Source organism: Sus scrofa, chromosome 9 (assembly GCF_054392235.1).
Source record: "Sus scrofa isolate SSC_HxYL_T2T_F1_AM1 chromosome 9, Sscrofa_HxYL_maternal_Yorkshire_Landrace_v2.0, whole genome shotgun sequence".
Classification (NCBI taxonomy): Eukaryota; Metazoa; Chordata; class Mammalia; order Artiodactyla; family Suidae; genus Sus; species Sus scrofa.
Window position 1 is genome coordinate 22,714,676 of NC_139391.1, and position 24,561 is coordinate 22,739,236.

Here is a 24,561-nt window from a genome sequence, read left to right on the forward strand (position 1 = left end):
ATATTATGTTACCAAGAAAATTCCTCACTATTCTTATTTTCCTTAATACTAACTATATAGTAAAATCAAGCATAACATAGTAAATAATAGAGAATCCAAACTTAAGAATGAGACAGTTTATAATAAATATCCATGCAGACAAACCACTTCGCTAAAAAAAATCTTTCAGTCCAGAAACTTTATAATTCGATTATTTTCAAAAATAAAAAGCAGCATTTTTTAATTGGACAGAAAACAAAAATTTTGTGCTTTCCTTATCTTTGGGGTTGTAAAATGAGTGAACTGGAATAAAACGTAACGAGGAGTGAATTCCAATCATTTCCTAAGCAGTCTCTCTATTTTCTGTGGCATTATAAGTGAGCTGTCATCTACGAAAAAACAACAGCATAGATTTCATGTTCATAAACTGAGAAACCAAGGGGAAAACAATTTATCCTCTCTCCTGAGAACAGATGGGCATTTAAGCAGTAATACAAATGTCTCATTTCCCTGACAGAAAAGTTTCCTTGAAATTCTGAGACTATGAAATATGGAATTTAACTGCAGTTCATATTTGTGAAATGATTTATTATATCATGATAGCAAATGAGTTATGTTAAATTCCATTAAATTAACTAATTAATTGTCAATGATTTCCACATAGACTCACATGAGGATAGAGTTGTAGTGTTTCATTTCACAAATAACACAGACTTTAGGACATAATATGCTAATCCTCATCCTGTCCACATCTGCCTAGATAGATACACACGCAACTGCATACGCAACTGCTACTCATCTCGCACTGCTCGTAACAGGTCAGATCGGGATAAATCCAATCACTCTCAGAACTCGGAGAGAATTTAGAAATAGGAAGAATTTAGAAATAAGCCTATTTCTCTTTGTATACTGACTCTACTCAGTGGTCTCGGCTTTACTCAGTAATTCTCAGCAATCTGTACCATCCCCAGACCTCTCCCTCGCAGTTTCTCAAAACGATGATTCTTATAATGCTGGCAGTAATCCCCTCTCACAGTTATTGTTCAGCCCTATTTCTTTGGCCACCTTAGCTCATTCCCTCTGCAGAACTTAGTGCTCCTCAGCTTCCTTGACATGATGACAAATCTTTAATTTGGTGACTGCTTCTCACGTGGTCTTTCTCCTTTCCAATCTGTACCCGTCTAAAGCACACATCTGATTTCAGTTCCTGTTTAAAAACCTTTCACTTTTTTACCTTTAGGGGACAAAAAAGACCACGCTTCTTAAGAATTCCTGCAAGCGCCTCCATGACATGACCTCTGGATACAACCCCCGCCTGCCTTCCAGCAGCATGACATTTGCCTGACATTCCATGATAATGCATCCCTTTGAGCTATTATGCAAGCTATTTTTCTCTCGGGAACAATCTCCTACTCTAGGCAAGTCTTACTTATCCCTAATACTCGCCTTGGCCTGGAAAGGCTCCCCAGTCTCCCTCCCCATGCATCTGCAGCCTCCATTTCTGTGGACACAGTATTACGTCGTGTCTGAGCCCTGCTCCCCTTGCTTGTGACTTTTCAGTAATGCACAGGATACATCTGCCTGCTCCCCTATGAGATTTCTCGCCCTCCCACCCTCCCTTTCTTCCTTCCTTCCTCCCTCCCTCCTCCCTTCTTCCCTCCCTCCCTTCCTTCCTTCCTCTCTTCACTTATCACATATTTACATTTACTAGGAACAACTGTTTTAATGGGCTCTTGAGTACAATGGTCAGCAAGCAGACATACAGGTTCCTATCACAATAATGCTTATGTATATCGGAGAAAACTTGTTTCACCAACAATCACACTTTGAGCATATAGTTACCTATGGGGATAAGAATAAGCGCTCTCAAGAAAAGAAATATAGGGAGCTCCCACGGTGGTGCAACAGGATCAGCAGTGTCTTGGGAGCGCTGGGAGGCGGGGTTCGATGCCTGGCCCGGCACAGTGGGTTAAGGATCCAGTGTCGCAGCTGCGGCTTAGTTTGTGACTGTGGCTCAGATCTGAACCCTGGCCTGGGAGCTTCATATACTGCCAGGCAGCCAAAGAAGTAGAAAAAGAAAGAAAGAAATACAGTGATGTCAGCACATAAGAAACAACACATAAAACTGTGGTGTTTAAGAGGCTCCTCAGAGGAAGTGGCTCCGGAGCTACGATTTGAAGGTCCCAGGTGCACAGGCAGGGGTGGGAAGGAGTGGTGGAGAATGCTGTGGACACAGGCATCAGGATGTATATAGGGTGGAGGGAGCCAAGGGAAAAAAGTAACAGAAAAGCCAGTGGTGCTGCTGTGCAAAAAAGAAACGCATTGAATCAATATGAGAGGTAGGTCAGGGCCGGAGCAAGGAGGCCCTTCTAGGCCAACTCTAGGCATAAAGCAGTTTTTGCTTATCCTAGGAGCAATGGGAAGCTATTAATGTGTTTGAAGCAAAAGCAGGGATTTAATTTGATTCATGCTTTGAAGTTTCTACGGTTACAGTGCAGAGGATGGATTGGAGGTGACAGCCACAGTGAATTTAATTAGGAGTGGACCAATGCTGCTTAAATATGGCTCCCCAGCTGCTCAAGAGCTAATATGAAGAAGTGGACCTGGCCAGGAAAAATCTCACAATTGTTTCGACTTGTTTCACTTTAAATTTTGGACTACATATCTCCGTAGGCCTCTTGGCACAACTCAGAAGGGCCACCACGCTTCACTCATCAATTTGCTGTTTCAAATGATACATGACACCTTCTTCCATCTCCATAAAATCCAGTGTGATCTCCCCATTCTCCATTCTCAGTGATCATCTTCCTATTTATTCCACCAAGAGGACAGAAGGAATCAGAAGAGAATTCCCATTCCTTGCACTCCAAGTCCACCAGCCAATCTGCGGCCATTCTCTAGAACCATGTCTTCTGTCTTCCTACAGAGCATGAACTGCCCAGATGCCAGGTGTGAGGTCAACTCCTCCACGTGTACACTGGAATCCAGTCCTTCTGGAATCCATTAGGAGACCCTCGTGGACTTTGCTCCTGTAATTAGACTCTCCATCTCTTCAACACCATCGACGTTTCCATCTCTACTTCATTCTTATTATTTGTATTGTTCCTAGATGTACATCAATGCAACAGTTCCCATTAAATATGTGTATGTATATATAAATATATAAAAATGCATGTAGATATTTACTGTAAGTGTACTCTAAATGTATATCTGCCTTGTCCCTATATCCTCTCTCTTTAGCCACTTCTCAATTTTTCTTAACTTCATTTTATGTACAAACGCCTCAGAATCTGTCCACTAGCACTTTGGCAAATACTTAACAGCCAGGTTCATAAAAAAGCTTTAATGCCTACTTTATGGTGTCTGTCAATTTCTATGGAACAGATACTCAGCTTGTAGATAATTTAAGGCTATCAAACTTCACCGAGTGTAGAGTTGGAAAAGAAGCACTTGAAAACCCAGTGAGCTCATAATAGCCGGTCCCAACACACTATCGGATTTGTCTATACTTAACCATCTCCAAATCTTCTCTTACTCTTATTATCTCTTGAAATGACCACAGTCAGGCTTCTGTTCCCACCATTCTATCAAAAACACGATTCCTAAGGTTATTAGCTCAGCCCTTATTCTACTCCACTTTTCAGCAACATTTGTTTCAATGGATCCATTCCTCTGTTTTGAAACTGTGTCCTGTGGTGTCCAGGACACAGGCTTGCCTGATCCCTCTCCCATCTCGGTGGTCCCTCCTGCGTAGTCACCTTTGCTGAGTTCTACTTGTAGAGATGTCTCAGGGCTCAGCCCTCTGTAAGAGTTCTTCTCTCTATAGACACATTCCTTAAATTGGTCACTGTGGATGGGACAGCGCCACCTCCTAGAGGCAGTTTTGAGAGCTTGTGGAGGCAATTTGGTTCTCATCATAATAACAAGTCGTTACGGAGGTTTAGAGAGGAGGGGTCAGAGAGAGCAGCCACTCTGCAATGTTGTGGAGAATACTGTGCCACGAGGAACTGTCTGGCTTCTGCATGCTTTTCCAGTGACTGGCTGGACAGCCATGTAGATGAAAAACTCACTTATAATTATAAAAAAGGCAAAATTTTTGCACCATTAAAACATGCACTGTGATTTCTAGGATTGCAACCACCGTGTAAACTGAAATAATATTGTATTCTATTGTGTCTACAACTTAACCAAAATATGCTCTTCATTTTGGAGAAACACATCATAAAAGAACTAGTGCTCACGGTATTTGAACTGTATCAGGAGCCTCCTTTTAGAACTGGTCATATTCACGATCACTCTCTACGTGGGTACAAGTCACCTAGTTATGACTTCGAGTATAGTCACGCTTGAAATTTTAAATACTAAATGTAAATGCTGAACTTAAATACGGAATGTAATTTACTATAAATTATCCACATAGCTCCCTTATACTAAGGTTGGGACATTATACTGATTTTTTTTATAAATTATTTTGTGTATGAAGTACCTGTAAATTACATTTTAAAAATGTAAAGTGGGCATATAAAAATGTCATAGAACAAGGTGTTGGACCTCACACAATTGAGAATTATTGCCCTAGGTGATCCCATCTGCTTCAAGGCTTTAAATCCATGACGACAGTGATTCCCAAATTCAGATTATAGCCTAGACCTCTCCTTGACCTCTGGACTCACATATGCAAAGGCCTATTCAATATGACTTCCTGGAAGTTAAAGAGGCATCTCAAATTTAAAATGTAAAAAACTTGAGAGTTCCTGTCATGGCATAGCAGAAATGAATCTGACTAGGAACCATGAGGCTGTGAGTTCGATCCCTGGCTTCCCTCAGTGGGTTAAGGATCTGGCGTTGCCGTGAGCTGTGGTGTAGGTCACAGATGTGGCTCAGATCTGGCGTTGCTGTGGCTATGGCATAGGCCAGCAGCAACAGCTCCGACTGGACCCCTAGCCTGGGAACCTCCATATGCCATGAGTGCGGCCCTCAAAAGACGAAAGACAAAAAAAAAAAAGAAAAAAAGAAAGTGCAAAACTGGTAGTTCCCATTTTGGCTCAGCAGGTTAAGGACTGGATGTAGTCTCCATAAGGATGCAGGTTCAATCCCAATTCAACACTTGGCTTGGGAACTCCCATATGACACAGGTGCAGCGTAAAAGGGGAAAAAAAAAAGTTTTTAAAATAAAAACATAAAATAAGATGTACAGAACTGTGAATGTCTACTCTGCTCCCCCAATATGACACAGTGTTCTTTATCTTATTCTATAAGTGGAAATGCTGTCCATTTATTTATTAAACTAAAAACCTTGGAATTACCTTTGATTCCTAGTATTTTTACACCCCACCTCCAATGCATCCACAAAACTTGTCAGATACACCTTCAAAATGCATCCACAAAACTTGTCAGATACACCTTTAAAATGCATCCACTTTTCAAGACCCGGTTACTATTACCCTATGCATAACCAGTATTTTCTCTTGTCCAAACATCAGCAAGCACTTCTCTCTGAACTCATCCTTAATTTCCATTCTTGCCCACCTCCATATTCTCTACATTGCCGCCGGAGTTACTATTTTGAAATATGAATCATAGCTTAATTGAAGTTCTCCTATCGTTCTCCATAACATTTAGAATACAACTGAAGTCTGCAAATGCCTGTCACATCTGGTCCATGGGTATTTGTCAGACTTTATTCCCTGTAACGGTCCCACGTACTCAGTCCTAACAATACTGTGCACTTTTCACTGGTCCATTTGACTGCTTCAGGGTTTCTACACTTCCTCTTATCTGTCCCATCTGTCAATCCTCTCAGTAATTCTGTGCTCCATTCAGAGAGGATGTGCTGACCTTCTTTAATAATCTGGGTCCAGCCAAAACCAGGAAGGGCTCGATATAATTTAAATGGGAGGAATCTGATATAGGAAACTAGTGACTCAAGTGAGGTAAGAACTGGGAAGTCATATCCAAGATAGGGGAGAAACCCAAAGAGGTGCTGGCAGCTACTATATCCGTAAGAGCTGGTGGGACACAGGATGCAGGTGAGGCTACTAGAACCCATGAACCGGGGCCATAAAGCAGGAGAGAGAACCACTACCAAGGTCTCAAAATGAGGATTCATCTCCCCCTCCACCAAAAATGTTTGACCTGTTTTCTTTTTTTTTTTTTTTCACGAGTTTTCTACAATGCTCAGGAGAATCATCTTTTTCTCCATCTCCCTAAACTGTCTTAGAAAAAATAACCTTGGCTTGCCAAACACTAGGTCATCTGCATGACAACAAATAATTCAGATGTAGACTTCAAAATCATGCCTTTTATCTCAATCAGATGAAATCCAAGTCCTTCTATAGCCGACAGAGTCTGATCTCCCCACTCCTCTCTATGATCTCGTTTCCCAGTACTATCCCCCTCACTGTCCGGATTCCAGCCCCACGGGCCCCTTGCAGTTCCCTGAATATACAAAATTATTCCCACCTCAGGGACTTTGCTCTTAGTGTTTCCTTTGCCTAAACACACTTCTTGAAATCCACCTGACATTCCCTCATCTACTTAATATGTCTATTCAGAAAATCCATAACTAGGAGTTCCCGTCATGGCCCAGTGGGTAACAAATCCGACTAGGAACCATGAGGTTGCACGTTCGATCCCTGGCCTCGCTCAGTGGGTTAAGGATCCAGTGTTGCGGGGAGCTGTGGTGTAGGTCGCAGACGTGGCTCGGATCCTACGTTGCTGTGGCTCTGGCATAGGCCGGGGGCTACAGCTCCGATTAGACCCCTAGCCTGGGAACCTCCATGTGCCGAGGGAGCAGCCCTAGAAAAGGCAAAAAGACAAAAAAAAAAAGAAAAGGAAAGAAAATCCATAACTAAACACTCTAAGATAGCACTGCCACCCTCCATCTGTCTTACTCCCTTCCCTTGCTTTATTTTTCTTGATAGCACTTACCACTATCTAACACACTATGTGCCGCCTCTTGAAGATCCCTACTGACTAGAACACAGTCTCTGTGAGAGCAGGGACCTTGTCTGTTTTGATCAAAGCTGTATCTCCAGAAACCAGTGTGGTCGGTGTCTGGCACAGAGCAAGTGCTTAACAAATACTTGATTCTTAGTCAAAATTACAATTGTTTAAATGTTATCTTCCTCAAATGACTGTTATAATTTGCTAGTCCTAGAAACAGGAGTATTTCTAGTCACTATAGATCTCTTCTTTTGCCATGTCCTTCAACAGGAGTGTTTTTATTGGTTTGCTTTTTTGTAACAACCAAAAGCCATTCACAGATATGTCGAGTGCAGTGCGGATGTCATAATTGTTCCAAAACACATCATTAGAAAATAATAACATTATAATTTAGAGAAGTCATAATCCAACTTAGAAAAAGCTCCCCAAAATGAAAAAAATACTTAAAATACCAAAGCTCTAAGATTACTTGTAGTGTGAATATCAATATATTCTTTTATCAAGGGAAATCCATGATGTTATATGGTCTATTTTCCCACCTTCAATCCTTAAGTGTTACGTATTTATATATATATTTTTTTGGCCACACCCATGGCATGTAAAAGTTTCTGGGCCAGGAACTAAACTTAAGCCACAGTTGTAACCAGAGCCACAGCAGTGGCAATACTGGATCTTTAACCCTCTGAGCCACGAGGGAACTCCCACTTTTTTTTAAGTTAACCATAATCTTTGATTGTTGGAAAATTTATCAATGTACAATATGGGAACTGAATCATGCTTCAAGGAAAAGTATCATGTGATGCATGCAGAGAGCTCTTTTTGCGTGTTTATCCAATCATCATTAATCCACTAATAATTGAATGAAAAAATGATAAGATTTTTGGATTAATTACATATGTATATTAGGTATATAATATTTTGCAATAAAACTCAAATCTCTCTAGAGTAAGTTGCTATTTAGATCATTAAAATAACCAACAGGCATAACGGGTGTAACTCTGAGACATTATTCAATAGTAGTGATAGCTAATGAGGAAAGTAACAAGACATTTTGAATAGTTAGAATGATAATCAAGCCAACTGGTAATCAAAATATGACGACATATTTTAAGTCAGAAAGTATGACTCATTCTAGAAATGCAACAAAATATTAATTCAATTCAAAGAGAAATCTGCTCGGATAATTCGCTATACCCCTCTACCATAATTTTTTAAAGAAAATATCTGTATCGTGTTTAAGAATTTTGAAGAGCCTTCTATACTTAATGAGTCTGTCACACACTTAGGAGATGCAACTAGAGGTCTGGTTAAAATAAAAAGCTAGGCAACAAATATGTAATTTGATTCCTCCTTGTCCTATATTATATGTAACTTCTTCATTTGCTTCTGCGGCACTCTACAGTTGAGTGTAGCTGATTAACCTTGTATTAAACCTATGAAATCGTCTTAAACTTGTTCTTTAGACCTGTCCAGGAGAATATATTTCAGGGGAGAAAAAGTACTTGTAAAATATTTCTATGTCACTTTAGAGAACTAAACCTCTGATACTCAACTTCTTTGGGACTTTTATACCTATTGTTCTTCCTACTGAGTAATACCTAATAATCAATTCTTTTAGAATAAAAAATCAATAATTTTTGATATCAGCAATGGTATTCCCATTTTTCCTTTCATAATTATAATTCCATTTTTTTTTAAAGACAGCTAAAACTTCTTTTAAACTGAAGTGCCAAGTAGCAGTAGAATTATTTAGTGGTTCTTTTCATGAATACTTGACATATTTTCCAAAGTCAACAAATACTTAAAGTCAACAACCAAGTAAGTCTATTAATTGAAAAGCATCTAACTGGAACTGAACTCTCTGAATAGAATGGTCTTGTTTCTCCCTCAATGACACAGGAGAATAAAATTAAAATGGTTAGGTATTCCCACCACAAGAGATTAAAATAAATGATGAGATAAAAATATATTTTAATAAGCTAATGACAATAGACAATAATTTTATGAAGAAACTCAGTAACAATAACTAGTAATAAGGCATGACGAAGTTTCTGCTTATCCTGATGAATTAAATTATGACTTCATTGTGCTATTTCCCTTCAGATATAGAATTCTATCAATTACCATCCATTACTGAGGCTAATTTTTACTATATTGAGATGCACACCAGAGAAAAACTTCACTCATTCTTTGTCAAACAGTGCAAAACAATTTAGATTATATCAGCTAGTACTGGGCTTATCATGAGAATTATTTCCACACCACACCAGTATTTTTCTAACAATGGACTATTATGGTCTCTTTTGAATGCTATCAAATGAATAAAATGTGGATTAAGCCTGAGTTTTCATAATTCCAAACAGGTCATTACTGCTCAAAGATTTTTGGATTAATTTCATTGTTTGGCCATTTAATCCTACAGTGCATATTTTCTCCATTTTCTTCAATTCTCCAATTCCAAGCTGAATGTCCTTTCTACAAAGAATTTTATACACATTATTATTTTTTAACTGTATAACATAAGCTCCTTCAACTGTCCTTCCTAAAATATCCCTTTCCTATTCCATAATAACTTGTCCTTTCCTGAATTTTACAGAAATTAGTTCCTCCCTTCCAGTACTAATTTCTTAAGCTGGGCTTGAAAATACATTCCTTCTAGTCCCCAGTTTCCAACCTCACTCCTCCTCTGGTTCCTTCTCCTCCGCCAATAAGTCTTCCCTTCAGCCTAAGTCAGTCAATGAGCAAGTTATCACTACCATTTTCATTACGATGCTCCAAAGCCTTCAAAGGTTCCCCAACATCTCTAAGTTGTTCTAATATCTTGTCAAGGCACTCAAGATTTTCACCACAGCAACCTTAAATGGTTTTTCCACGCTTCTCCCCAGAACAGTATCTTCTTAGCTTTTGCTAGCCTGGTTGACTCACCCTTCTCAAGTATGGTTTAATCATTACCTTCCCTAAATTTTGACAGTGTTGTGGATTTCGCTTAAATGACCTTCTTCTTCATCTGCCTGATTTTCAAGGTTCAGGTCAAATTCTGTCTTTCCCTGTGAGGCTTCTCTTATGGCCCTAGGTTACACTGAATCTGCCTTTTTCTGACTCCCTATAGTTTTCACAAATCAACTCTTAGTTTAACAGCCCATTAAAAATTATTTTTAATGTACAACTGCATCCTTTCCTTTGAGTAACCAACATAAACAACCAGCCAACAAGTTAACATTTACTTAGCACTCACTTGTCAGTCACTCTGTTGGGCCTAGGGAATATAAGAAAGAATAATGTTTATTTTATGTACTCAGAACTCTTAATAGAATGCATCTCTCAGATAATAAAAATATTTATTGAATAAATGAGTAAAATATCACCAATAGGCCTGCTATTATAAATGACCACTATTCAAAATATTGTAGAGTTGGTATATATATATAGATAATACCACAAAAAGGTCATGTAAGAACTGGAAGATTCTTGTGATTTCAATCCCAAGTATTGATTATTTTGAAAATAAAACCAACCACTAATTTCAAAATTACGTTTCTTTAAAAAAAAAAAAATCTCCGTGTTCCCACTACTGCCAGTACATCTGAAAAGCAGGTAGAAATCTACGATTTACAACAAGTGAGTAATACATTACTAACAATTACTCTTTTTTTTTTTTTTTTTTTTTTTCTCTTTTTGCTATTTCTTGGGCCTCTCCGGCGGCATATGGAGGTTCCCAGGCTAGGGGTCGAATCGGAGCTGTAGCCGCCGGCCTACGCCAGAGCCACAGCAACGCAGGATCCGAGCCGCGTCTGTGACCTACACCACAGCTCACGGCAATGCCAGATCCTTAACCCACTGAGCAAGGGCAGGGACCGAACCCACAACCTCATGGTTCCTCGTCGGATTCGTTAACCACTGCGCCACGACGGGAACTCCCTAACAATTACTTTTATCCAAGGTTTTCAAACTCCAAAAACACATCTTATAAGATGAAAAAGCACATGAATGTCAAAACTATACAAGCAAAGAAGAAAAACAAAATGACTTTTTGAGAACACATACACATTTCTACACATGCCAGTAGTTTCACTACTCAAACACATTCAAATTATTATATGATCCATTATTTTCAAAGCATACATCTTAAAACTCTCTGTTCTACATACCTGTCCAGTCTCCTACTATTTTAAGGTGGACCCCAAATGTTGCTTTGGTTTCAGTAGGACACTGAAAAAGAATAAAAAAATACTAGATTCAATTCTGAATAATAATTATGTATTACTGGAGTGTGGTTTAGTTACTACTTTTATTCTCATAGCAAATCTCCAAAATCAATAGCAAATAGAAAGGAATGAACTAAAAAAATCTATACTGATGCTCATTAAAAGGAGAAAAAAAGCGATGCTAACCAGTCAGTAAGACAGTATACATATACATGGTTTTCTCTAAAAACATATATGTATTTATATAAAACAAAAAATGTACATAGTCTAAAACTGCCAGTATAGTAAAGCTAACCACAAATCTTTTTAAAGTATCTTTTGAGTTAAAATATTTAAGAGGACACAGCTTTTAACCACAAAGGAAGAAATGGAGACTAATGATTTTAGTGCCTTTTTCTCTGCAGATATTGTTATACTCTTCACATCCTAATAAATTTTAGAGAAATGAAAAAAAAAATCAATGTGACCTGAATTTCCTGTATCCAATGAAGAAACTCCTACAAAAAGAGCTTGATTTCATTCCCTCACTTAATTCTCAGCAGAAATCTGGAGTAAAGTGGTGAAGCTACCTGGGGAGAGGAGTAAGTTGTGATACTAGAGGTAAGAAAGCGTGTCTGTGGTCCCATGTTTAGGAAATATAGAAAAAGCCACATAGTACAAATGAGAATAAGTTTTTATTTCACAATAATACGGAATCTCTTTTTATTTTACAGAATCTCAATCCCTCTCTACAATTCCAAAATTCTCGAAAATGAGTTTTTTCATAACCCATTTGGTGGTACTACCTGACTTGAATCGATGGAATGGTAGTAAGGGGAGGCAGATACTTCTGCATAAAAGTTTAGACAGAAGTATTTTCTTACAGAAATATCCATTTGTTTAAGAATGCTGCCTCATATCTTGCCAGAGATTTTATGGAATACATTAAATGTGCATACCTTTTTAAAATCTTTGAAATTCTCAATTCTGAAAATACATCTAACATACGGGTTATGGGTAAGGAATCATGTGCATATGACTGCCCAGTGTTCACTGAAGACCAAGTACCAAAGGCAGTGGCTAAGTGCCTCGTTTCTGAAAGTTCGCAATGACCTTGGAGAGTTGTATTTTGGGGTTAAGGAAATTGAGTAACTGAGACTTAACTATATATAAACTTGTCCAAGATCATACCACCAGCAAAAAGACAAGACAGAGTTTGGATACAGGTCTGTCTGACATTCTTAACCGTCTCCACTAAAGTAAAGACATGGAAAAGGGATAAGGATTGTATGAAAAATCAAATGGAGTAGGGAAAAAAAAAAGGATTTATTGATGCTGAGAAGAGTCAATCTACAACAATATGAATTAAGAGGAAATATGGGCTGAAGGTGAAGCACAGATTAAAGAAAACAGCAATGGCCCTGAAGGCCCTGTGATAAAGAATGGATGCCATAAAGAAAGCGAAAGATCCTCAGACTCACTGTGTTGACCAATTAATATAGGTTAAATAAGGATGCTCTAAGGAAAAGAAATAAAGGAAGGTGAAGACACCACGGACATCTGTAAACAACTCTTCCAAAGAGAGCTTGGAAATCAATGAAAACCCTAAATTAAAAGTTAGGTATTAATCATTTATTCATGACAAATCCCAAACTAAAAAGCACATATTCAGGCTTGAGAATTATTGTAACATGGACTTTCCAAACTACTATTCCACAATTAATGTTTCTAATAGGAGTATTACTACTAAGAGCAGTTTAAAATATGAAAATAAAGCAAATACACTATAAAATTATATTATTTAAACATTATTTATATCATTAAAATATTATTTTCTTTATAATCGTGACTCTAATAGTTAATTATTTATTTACAGTCTAGTTTTTAATAACTCAAGGATCAGTTTTTATCATTAGTGAATCTCCAAATAAGATGAGGTGATGAGTAAAAACCACCCTTCGCTTTCACTTCATGCTGCTTAAGGTTGACCAGAGCCTTCATGCAGTCAACACTGTAGCTCCAGAAAGCAAGAATCCCAACAGAGTTCTAAGCCAGGAGTCTGACTCGCCACAGTCTCTTGACGTCTCCCTTACTGTAACCTAAATCTTAGGTTATGGAAAGAAGATCTAAGCCAAGACGACAGAATACGGAACAAGGTGTTAGTCTTCGTATGTTTGAGTGTGCATCTGGCTTGATTTAATCTTATAATGTATTCTAAAGGAAAATGTATATTTTGCCAGATATTCATATCTCTTTTTTTTTTTTCAGTGCAGACATTGTAAAAGATAATCACATATGATGTTTAACATTCTCTCAGGTGTTATGGGAACCTATAAACCTCCCTCTTCTAAGCACTAGCCAAGTGTATCAGGACAGCTTTTAAAGCTGATCTGGTTGTGAACAGACAAAACACAGTGTTGTTTCTCTCAAACTCTTGGGAATGCTGTCTTTATAAATTATCAGTATTTGTTCAAACGAGCTGGGAATTAAGAAGACAGATTTTAACAGAGCCTTTACCCAATCAGCCGCAAACTGGAGGAGGGCCTGCACCGAATAACACAGAGAATGGCTTCAGCATGTGTGGTTTGAAACATGGACTGAAAATCTTAGGAACGGAATTTAGTAGCTTTGCACAAATAATGTTCAGATTCACTAATGTTTAAAGCACAGTGTAGTGATTATTTAATGTTGTTTCACTATCTTTTAAAAAGTGTTTATATGTACATTTGGTTACAAGAGTAAAATTTACTCTGTTTTTAAAAAATAAATAAAAGTGTTTAGAAAACTTCTCAAAGGGAAGAAATAATAAAATATTCATATCTATGGCTATCTTGTTCCTCTTAGAATATTAATAAAAATATGCTAAGTTTTCAATTAAAAACGTTGCAGGGTGATATGTGTAGCTAAGTTCACGTTAAAACAAAAACAGATAATAGTGTTTTTCTCTATACATAGAAATACATTGTTGAAGAGAATATTATAATACACTGTTAAGAATATTAATTTCTAGGGAGTAAAATGGAAGGCAGAAAATAACTCATTTTATACACATCTTTTTTTTAAATGTATTCCTAGGCTTTTTAATGTTATTACTTTAAATGTTTAATTTGAAATATAAACATTAAAACATTGTTGAGTCTTATTTTAGTCTCTCTAAGTTTCCTAGATGAAGAGAATGGAATTTGGCTAATGTTGATGTTAACATAAATATCAGAATATTAGCCATCTAGTTTAAAGAGAAGAAAATAAAGTGACAGAATTTACAACAGACCTGGAGGAATGTGTACTTTGATATCCTGGAGAAAAACAACCTTTTCCTGCAAATTATTTGTTCAAAATGGCATTGGGTTTTTAATGTGCTCAAATGACTAATGACTTTATAATAGTTCCACAGAAATATAAACAGGTATTACATAATCATCTTACATTTGAGAACAAAATGTAAAAGTGATGTCACTGCACAAGGATTTATTCAACGTGGAAAATAAATTTAAAAGCCACAATGTGTTTGTTTTTAGATCAAGAGCTTTGCAGGAATGAAAACAATTCTAAAATGGATGTTACTATACTAAATATTACTTTTAAAAAATATATTACATTTTCAATGTTACGAATTTGTTAAACCTAAGAAAACGACCCCAGAATACGATGTTCTTTAATCTTTATTATCAGGCCTTTCTTTTTAACCCTCTTTTCCAAAGCTCTAGTTTCACATTTTCTATGCCTGCTAGACTATTTCCACCTGAAATTCACTCTAAATGTAATCTCTCTAAAATTGCTGTTACCTTATTTCCCAGATTATCTTTTCTTGATCCCCCTAGGTCTAGACATAGAACCTACATCCTACCAGAACAAAGAATCAGAACTCAGAATAATAACAAGTATTTCTCTTCCTGCCAGCATTCAATCAATTTTCAAGCCCTTTCAAATAATATTACCGACGAAAATGTCTGATCACAGCAATCTTCTAGTGATTAACCTTTTGTGTCCTCCCATGGAAAAACAGGCACATTCTTTCTTTCCTACAGCCTATGACCAATCATATTTGTCCCAAATTTTTTCCAATTTTATATTCCATTATCCCTCTTTGATTCTCTCTAATCCAACTAATGCAACATGGATCAACTAGTACATTTTCTTGTCTCTTCATTTCCCCACTTACTAGTCTACTCGTGTTGAATGACTTAATTCCTCTTTCTCATATTGAACACTAGGAATTCTTTAAATGCCACTACTTTCATGAAGAAATTCTGATTTCCCCTGTTACAAAAATTCTTTAAATGCCACCACTTTCATGAAGAAATTCTCATTTCCCATTACAAAAATTCCTCACTTCCCTGAAACTCCAAATTACTTGCCTTTTATGCCATTCATTACAGTCTAACTCTTAAATTTTGTGTAATTTTTTCCTCTATTAATATGCTGTAAGTGCCTTGAGATCAAGTACTATTTCTAACTATTTCTATCATACATCCCTTAATAGGTGTGGACCCGAATATCAGATAATAAGATACTAAAGAACTAACCTGAGAATGAATAGAACTTCAACAATGGGCAATTTTTCTACCGTTCATTCAAACATTCAACAAATATGTAGCGAGTATTAAAAAGTTTCACAGACTATACTAGGAGCTCATGGAATTTCACAAATGAGGACTGTTCTAAAGGTAAGAGAGGAAATAATGAGCCAGGAGCATAAAATCCATCACAATTAATGCAACATCATGACTCTAAACATTTCAAAAAATATCACATTCCAACACTGACTTGTTTACTTGAAGGAAAAAAATTAGCGTTTATTTGCATATTTGCATGAGAAATATGCTATGTATTAAGCAGCAAGATCCTGGAAAAGTATGGAAATGAGATTTTTGCTACTTCAATGACATGTGTGCATTTTCACAATTCTCTCAAAAAAGCAAAACACTAGAATATCCATTTAGGAATATAAAGTACAGATGGCAATATCAATGCTAACAGGGAATGACAACAATGGAGAGGTGTCAACACCTTTCAAAAGATGAACTGTGATTTGGGAACTGATTGAAAAAAATAACCAAAGCTGAAATCCCACAACCTTCAAAAAAGGGGATCACCTTGACAGGCAAACCCATCTTTCCCACAGGACATCGGAAAAACTCAGGTCTTGGTGATAACAGAAGAAAGCTAGGGTTGGGCTTACAATTTTAACAAAAGAATGGGGTTCTCCTGTAGCACACTGGGTAAAAGATCTGTTACTGTCACTGCAGAAGGTTGGGTCACTGCTGTGGTGTGGGTTGGATCCCTGGCCCAAGAACTTCCACATGCTGTAGGTGTGGCCAAAAAAAATAATTTACAAAAGGAAGAATTGTGCCCATGTCAGTATATGGGACAAACTGACCCCTGGATTCACCTCACCCCAAGCACAAGCCAGGCAACTACGCCCCTACAAACCCAAAGACAAGAAGGATAAGAAGAGATGGGACAGAAAGGGCTCAAGATGCAGGAATAAACTATACTATGGAAAGTAGGGCTGAGATGTTATTCATTTGCTCAGCAAATATTTAATGAAAGCAGACTAAGTGCCACCACACATTCACATATCCGAAACTGAGTTCTACCAATTCTCATCAGAACCTGCTCTCCCCGCAGCACCTCCTCCCCCATTAATACAGCACCAGTTGCTCAGACCAAGAAAACCACAACTTGACTGTTGTATTTCTTTCGCATCATATACCCAGTCTACCAAAAAACCCTGCTAACTTTAACTTGCAAATGTATTAATAACCTGACACTTCTCACTAGCTCCACTGTCACAACCCTGGTCCAATCACCATCACACTCCAACTGGATGACCACAACAGCCTCCTAATTGGTCTCTCTGCTTCTACTTCTTCTTCTCTTCATCTAATTGTAACATAGCACCCAGAGTGACTCTCTTAAAAAGCCAGATCATTCCCTTCTTCTACCAAAAGTCCTCCCGTGGCTCCTTCCTCATTCAAAGTAAAAACCAAAGCCCTTGCAATGTCATATGAAACCTACACAATCTGACTCCCCAGGACTTCTCTGAGATTATCTCCTACCCCCTTCCTTTTCCTCAGTGTATTCCAGACACACTCACCTCTGACCTCCCCTTTTCATACACACACACACACACACACACACACACACACACACACACACACAGATACAAGTCAGGAGGTATCAAGTATAACTCAAGGTGAAAACTGCCTGATTTCTGAACAGAAAAATAACATGATCTAATTTTCATTTTCAAATAACCATCCTGGCTGCTTATTAAGATTAAACAATAGGTGAGAATAAGGGCAGGGCAGACAGATGGAGATCAGATAGGAGGCCATCCAGCTGGTAGTAGATTCCACACCATCAGGGGTGGCAGCTGTGGAAATGGTGGACATATTTTGAAGGTTGAGCCAAGAAAATTTGGGAGTGGATTGTTGACTGGGTATATTTTTTAAATGATGAAAGTCAAGAACGATGTCCAGATTTTCAGCCCTAGCAACCTGGACAACTGAGTTGGCATTAAACAAACTGGAAGAAGATGGTGGGTAGAAGAGGCTGGAAGACTGAAGACTAGTTCAATTTTAGACGTGTTAATTTAAGATGTCCATTAGACATCCAAGTGGAAGTTTCTGGTAAACAACTGGATATAGACAATTGGAATTTCAGAGCTGGGGCCTGGGCTGGAAATAGAAATTTGGGAGATGATAACATACAGATAAATCAATTAAGACTGGATAAGATCACCACAGAAATGACTTCAGGGGAGAGGAAAAGGAGTTCAAGGAGTGGACACTGGACTGTTCTGATCTTTAGATGTCAGGGTATGACAAGGAACTGCAAACAAGACCAGAAAGTACTCAGAAACCTATAAGAAAAACAAGGTGAGTGGAGATCCTGGAAGCAAAATGAAAGCAATATGTCAATAAAGCAAGTGATTGGCTGTGCAAAATGGTGCTGAGAGGTCAATGCTTTTGAGGACTAATAAATAACCTTGGACTTAGCAATAACATGGTCATTGTTGACCTCAGAAATGTTTGAGTGGTATAGGCAGAAGGTGGTGGATTTTAGAGAGAATAAGAGGAAAGGACTTTAAGAACTGAGAAATGTGGCAGTAGCTGGAAGAAGATGTTAAGTCAAGAAAGGAGCTTTGAATCATCATTTTCTCTTTGGTACCCTGGTAAAAGGATGCATCCCAAACCACCAACTGAATAAATCAAGTTTAATATTAAACAACAGCTTCGCTCTGAATACTTAAGTTCATATTGATGGTGAAGGCTCACATTAGGCACCAAAGGAATATTTTCTTTTCTCCTGGAAAAAAGTCAAACTAGAACTGTTAGATAATGTCTAATTTTCAGAGAATTCAGATGCCCTGTTAAATTTCCTGAACACTGGTGACCTTCTGGAGCAATTTCCACCACTGTGTCTGCTCTCACATTAAGACACACTGTTGCCTTGCTAAACTATCATCTTGCTAAACTATCATCTATCCCAGCTGAGTTCTAAGCCAGCCAAGCAAAAGATTTGTGAAACCCTAGAGAAAAGCAGTTTTTAAGAGTTAAATAGATGAGATCAAGACCTAAGATCAAAACAACTGATGCAGACTTCCTGGTTATATTTAAACCCATGGAATTAAATAAATAATAACAAAAATAGTTTGCCAGTCTTAAGAAATCCATAGTCATCCTTGTCTGGTTTTCATTGAAAACTGGAAAGACTATTCCCAAAGAGACTGGTTGAGAGATTAAAAACAAAAAGCAGAAAAATGACGGCAAGTGCAGGAATGCTATGTAAAAATACAGACAATAACAAACTAACAACTAGACTTTCCTGTGACTCATGGAAAAATATGTGAAATCAGGTTCTCCAAGTTTAAAAATAATGAATCACATAACGTAGAATACAGATGTCAGGAAAGCACATGTGTGTTTCTGAATAAAAATAATAATGGAAGGATGTAGAGATATTTATGCAAACTTCAATGACTACTATAAAAAAAGCAGATTCTGCATTTTTTTCTTTATTTGAGAATCCATGAAAAATAAACCAATTAATATCACCTCAGCTAAACACTACTAAGAAATGTTGTAGTAAGCAGTAGGTTTCATGCTTTCTTAAATTTGGACTTTTTAAAATCTTCTCTGGTTTGCATATCTAAATTAGATGAGAGCATACATTAATAGATTTGTTCTGGTGGAATATCTAAACTTTGACAATTACAGCACACAGCTAGAAAAAAACTTTTAGAGATCTACTACATAGCCGAAAAACAAAATGAAAACTCAAACCAGGTTTTAAGCTAATAAAGAAGGAGAAGAATCAGAAAACCCAATTTTGGGTTCCAACTTTGTCAATTGTGTTACTGGGTATCTTAGATCCTTTAAACAATTTATGCTTTAGATACCTCCTTCCCCCAATAATCACCGAAGAAACAAATAAATCTGGTGTTTGGACTACAAATTTTTAAAGTTCGATGAATTTAGATAAACTGGAAATTATATGTGCCTCAAATTTTTTAGGTATTAAAAAGAGAATTATCTTGTAGTTCCCGCCATGACAGAGTGGGTTAAAGGATCCAGTATTGCTGTGTATCCCAGATTCAATCCCTGACCTGGGAACTTCCATATGCTGTGGGGGAAGCCATTAAAAATAAAAAATTTAAAAATCGAACTATCTCACAAAACATATATTTTAATATACATTTCATATCTGTATAGGTACGTAAATATATACGTTTAAATACATCTATTTAAAGTGTCATTTGTTGTAGAAACTGGTGCACTATTCAGGTCTTCTCCTCTCCCCTTCTTGCTCATTTCCAGGATCAAAACCCCCATTTCCCCAATCTCCCTGCTGCTGAGAGCTCACAACTGACACCCTCCCCAGGAACTGCCATCCACAGAAGAAAACCTCCCCAACCCAGGTCTACGCATCAAATCCAAGAACTATAATTGGGGGGCACAAAGATTTGTCGTCTGGCTTCAAGATAGGATAGCCCTAAACTATTCTTTTACCTGCAGAGCTCCTGTCTGACCTGCTGAGGCCTCTGCTGAGACCATGTGCCAGTTCACCTTCTTAGCCCCTCACCCCTTACCAGGTGTTGTCTAAGTACACCTCCCAGCAAACCTCTCGCAGATCTGCTCCACTCCCGGTCTGGAAACCCAACCTGAAACATCATCATCCTAAGGGCTAGTAACCACAAGAGGCAAATCCCCAGTCCCTGAAGTGACTCTTTCTAAACCAGCCTGTGGCCAGAGTTGAGTCAGTTATTGTACGTCAAAGAATGAAACAAAATAAAAAATTCGGTTTAATACTCTTTTGATTACCCAGCCATAATTGGAAATAAAAACCATAACAACTTCTAACTGACTGAGGATTTACTGTATGTCAGGCACCAAGCTTAGCATTTGATTATATTTTTAATTCATATTCAGAGCTCCTCAGGGACGCGCCTTGTTTTATAAAGAGGTGAACCAAAAGTAAGTGTGTTGATGATCGTGTCCAAGGTCACGGTACTAATAAGTGGGGGATCCAGGTCTCCGACCCCAGTTGTGCAGGATTCCAAAATCTATGTTCTGACACTACACAGTGCCCTCTGATCTCCGTCAACCTCTGTCAGCAAACATGTGCCTGCTGGCTGCACCCTGACAGAATGCAAGTGCTATAGCAGAAAATAATCACAACTTCCTAGAAAAGCCCATTAAATTGGCATGCCTTCCTTGTGTAGCAAAGTCAAGGTCAAGTAAAAGAAGTGTTGAAGCACTTTAAGTAATGAAAACTCCAACCTTCGGGTTTCTAACTAAATCAGTACTCAAAACTTAGCATTACTTTGACTGAAATTATGAAAAATATTATAGGGCTTCTGTGCCTTCTTGTCATCCCAATTTTTTGCATTTTCAGGTCTAAAAGCTTAGACTCCATTTTTAAAAATGAGATGAAATTCAAGCGACTGAATTTGTGATCAATGTATATTTTATAGATTGGATTTTTCCTTACACTGGCACAGTCTATTAAAATATGTATTAGACATTTCTAGTAGGGGAATTTATTTGCCTTTCAACTCTCCACACTATTACAAGAGCTTAGCGGGGTGAACAATCTGAAATTTCAGGTGCATGTTTCTCTCAAAAATACATTTTCTGGTTTCAGTAAATTTCTCCTTTAAATGGTAATTTTGGCTACTGTTGTTGACTCCAACAAGTTCGTCCAAAAGCAACAGGAGTTTTAGAAACAGGAATGCCTTGAACATGGCTGGGTAGTGAGGCAGAAGAGAGACAGGGCAGAATATCTAACAATACATCTTTCAGCCAGGAAGGTCTATATTTCTACCTTACCTGTGCCATTAACTAGTTGTGTGTTATTTAGTATCTGTGAGTCACATTTCTTTTCTGTATCATATAGGGTTAACAATGCATATCTCATAGGAATCCAGGAGAATTGATTAATATAATATCTTTAAAGATTATGAAGGACCCTCTTAGGCATTTAATTAGTAGGGACTGGAGTTCCCGTCGTGGCACAGTGGTTAACGAATCCGACAAGGAACCATGAGGTTGAGGGTTCGATCCCTGGCCTTGCTCAGTGGGTTAATGATCTGGCGTTGCCGTGAGCTGTGGTGTAGGTTGCAGACGCGGCTCGGATCCTGTGTTGCTGTGGCTCTGGCGTAGGCTGGTGGCTACAGCTCCGATTCAACCCCTGGCCTGGGAACCTCCATATGCCGTGGGAGCGGCCCAAGAAATGGAAAAAAAAAAAAGACAAAAAAAAAGAAAATTAATTAGGAGGGACTGCTATGCTTGACAAAGATGTGGTGTGTACACAATTTTAGTGGGAATCATCATATGAGAAGTTTGTTTTGCTTTGTTCTATGTCAAAGGAACCCTTAAGGGAACTATCTAGTGAAAATGTTTGAAAAGCATGCATTTTACAGGTATGTGCCAAATAGAAGTAATTGGACAAAAAGAAGGAAATGACAGGAAAAGGCAGTAAATTAACATAATAACAACATAATAACATAATGTAAAAGTTAGCTTAGAAATGTTTTTGTTTTACTCAAATTCATTTCCAGGCAGCAGTAAGTCTGTTCCCTCTTATGAAAAAAAAAAAAAAAAAAAAACTCCCTTGGGGGATGGCAGGAGAGGGCCAGCTAGCAATCTCCCCAAATCTGGGAAGGCTACAAACCACTTCCCAAGGCTACACAGAGAACATGGGACACAGATGGCGGGCTGAAAAGAATGTCCTTTGCCTTAAAATTTCTTTGAGAAACCAACTACTGTTACCATTTAAAATACCTATGAGATATTATTCTTTTTAAAACACTTAAACCTTAAACTAGGGTTTAATAGGGCATAATCAAAACATACCAAAAAACGATGTTTAAAATAAGGATGAATGTGAAAACAAAACTTAAACTTGTAAAGTCAAGATCCATTTCGTCCTGTGGGTTGCTAGGCAAACCTAAGAAATATTGATAACATTTATCAAATAAGCAAAAGAAATTAGGAACTAATTCTCCACTGTTTAAGCCTTGAGAATAGGGCAGTGGAGGGGGAAAATGACCTGCTGTCTCTGCTCAGATAGTCTCCATAAATTGTGGCCCCCCCACCCCCCGTCACCAGTCTTTATTGGTTCTTCCTCAACCACCTTTGCCATGGTACCTTTCCCCCCTCCTCTTCTCAGCTAAAGGGAACCAGACACCATGACCTTCAAGATTCGACTCAGGGAGTTCCCGTCGTGGCGCAGTGGTTAACGAATCCGCCTAGGAACCATGAGGTTGCGGGTTCGGTCCCTGCCCTTGCTCAGTGGGTTAACGATCCGGCGTTGCCGTGAGCTGTGGTGTAGGTTGCAGACGCGGCTCGGATCCTGCGTTGCTGTGGCTCTGGCGTAGGCTGGTGGCTACAGCTCCGATTCAACCCCTGGCCTGGGAACCTCCATATGCCGTGGGAGCGGCCCAAGAAATAGCAACAAAAGACAAAAAGACAAAAAAAAAAAAAAAAAAGATTCGACTCAGAACCTGACTGGAAGCCTGCCCTTTGACTGAGAGCCACTTCGCCATAAGCATTTCCTCTTTCTCCTTAAATCGCCTTGCTTTTCCTATTTTCTGGCTTCACCTTCCAAGGAAGAGAGGACAGAAAAAGACATTCTGTCTAGAAAGTATTTCTCAGGGTAAGTCCCAAACACTAACCATCTATTAAGTGTTATTCACCTTTTCAACAGATACATATCAGGTCACTTTGTGTGCCAGACACTATGATACAAATGCATCTTTGAAAAGTCTCCTGGAGCTTTATTTATGGTCTTGGAGGAAGACAGACATTAAATGATTATTTCAATGACACTAATTGCTGAAGAGAGTATACAGGGTCTTATGGGGGAAAAGGCAAGACAATGTGTGGTATCTGGAGTGTGAACAGATAGGACGGGACTAAGATGGCGGAAGAGAAGGGCTGGAGCTCAACTTCTCTCTTAAAAACAACAACATTCATAACTAAAAGCTGAGCAATTTCTACCCAAATGACCGGAAACCTTAAAAAAGATACCCTACTCCAGAAGACAAAGAGGAGGCCACATCAAGAGGTAGGAGGGGCGATGTCGCGATATAAACAACCCCACACCTCCCGGGTGGGACGCCCCACAGACTGAAAACTAACTGGTTCACAGAGACTCACCTACAGGAGTGAGAGTTCTGAGCCCCACATCAAATCCTCACGTGTGGGGCTCTGGCACTGGGAGAAGGAGCCCCTGGAGCATCTGGCATTGAAGGCCAGGGGGCTTGTGCGCAGGAGCTCCACGGGACTGAGGGAAACGGAGACGCCCTTCTTAAAAGGCGCACACAGACTTTCACGTGCACTGGGTCCCAGGGCAAAGCAGAGTCTCCATAGGAATCTGGGTCAAACCTGACTGCAGTTCTTGGAGGACCTCCTGGGAAAACAGGGGTGAACGTGGCTTGTTGTGAGGGAAGGACATTGGAAGCAAAGCTCTCGGAAATATTCAGCAGCTGCCTTTCTCTGGAGGTGGCCATTTCGGGAAAACCTGGCCCCACCTGTCGGGCAGCTCTGAGAAGCCCCAGGGCAAACAACAACCCAGGTGGGATCACAGCCCCACCCCTCAGTAAACAGGCTCCCTAAAGACCCCCCAGGCACACAGCTGCCTCTAATCCCATCCAGAGACTAAGCCCCACCCACCAGAGGGATTAGAATCAGCTCCACCTACCAGGGGGCAGGCATCAGCCCCTCCCATCGGGAAGCCTACAGCAAGCCCCCATACCGACTTCAGCCAACGAGGGGGGGGGGCAGACACCAGAAGTAAGAGAGGCTACAACTCTATTATCTGTAAAAAGGTCACCACAACAAAAACCTATAAAAATGAAAAGACAGAGGACTATAACTCAGATGAGGGAGAAAGGAAACACCCCAGAAAATCAGCTAAGCGATGAGGAGATTCTCAGCCTCCA

The 24,561-nt window shown here is 38.8% G+C and overlaps 1 protein-coding gene across 26 annotated transcripts in view; it reads right to left on the reverse strand.

Annotated features, from left to right (window-relative positions):
* Nucleotides 1-24,561, reverse strand: part of NOX4 (NADPH oxidase 4) — a 148,530-nt gene that overhangs the window by 51,476 nt on the left and 72,493 nt on the right. For 21 of the 26 annotated variants that reach the window (XM_084975630.1, XM_084975634.1, XM_084975638.1 and 18 more), the window contains one exon: nucleotides 11,073-11,133. In XM_084975630.1, the coding sequence (XP_084831756.1) occupies nucleotides 11,073-11,133 (61 nt within the window). Of the gene's footprint in view, nucleotides 1-10,159; nucleotides 10,181-11,072; nucleotides 11,134-24,561 lie in introns of all 26 variants that reach the window. The other 5 variants (XR_014814878.1, XR_014814876.1, XR_014814877.1 and 2 more) reach the window with 1 other exon arrangement.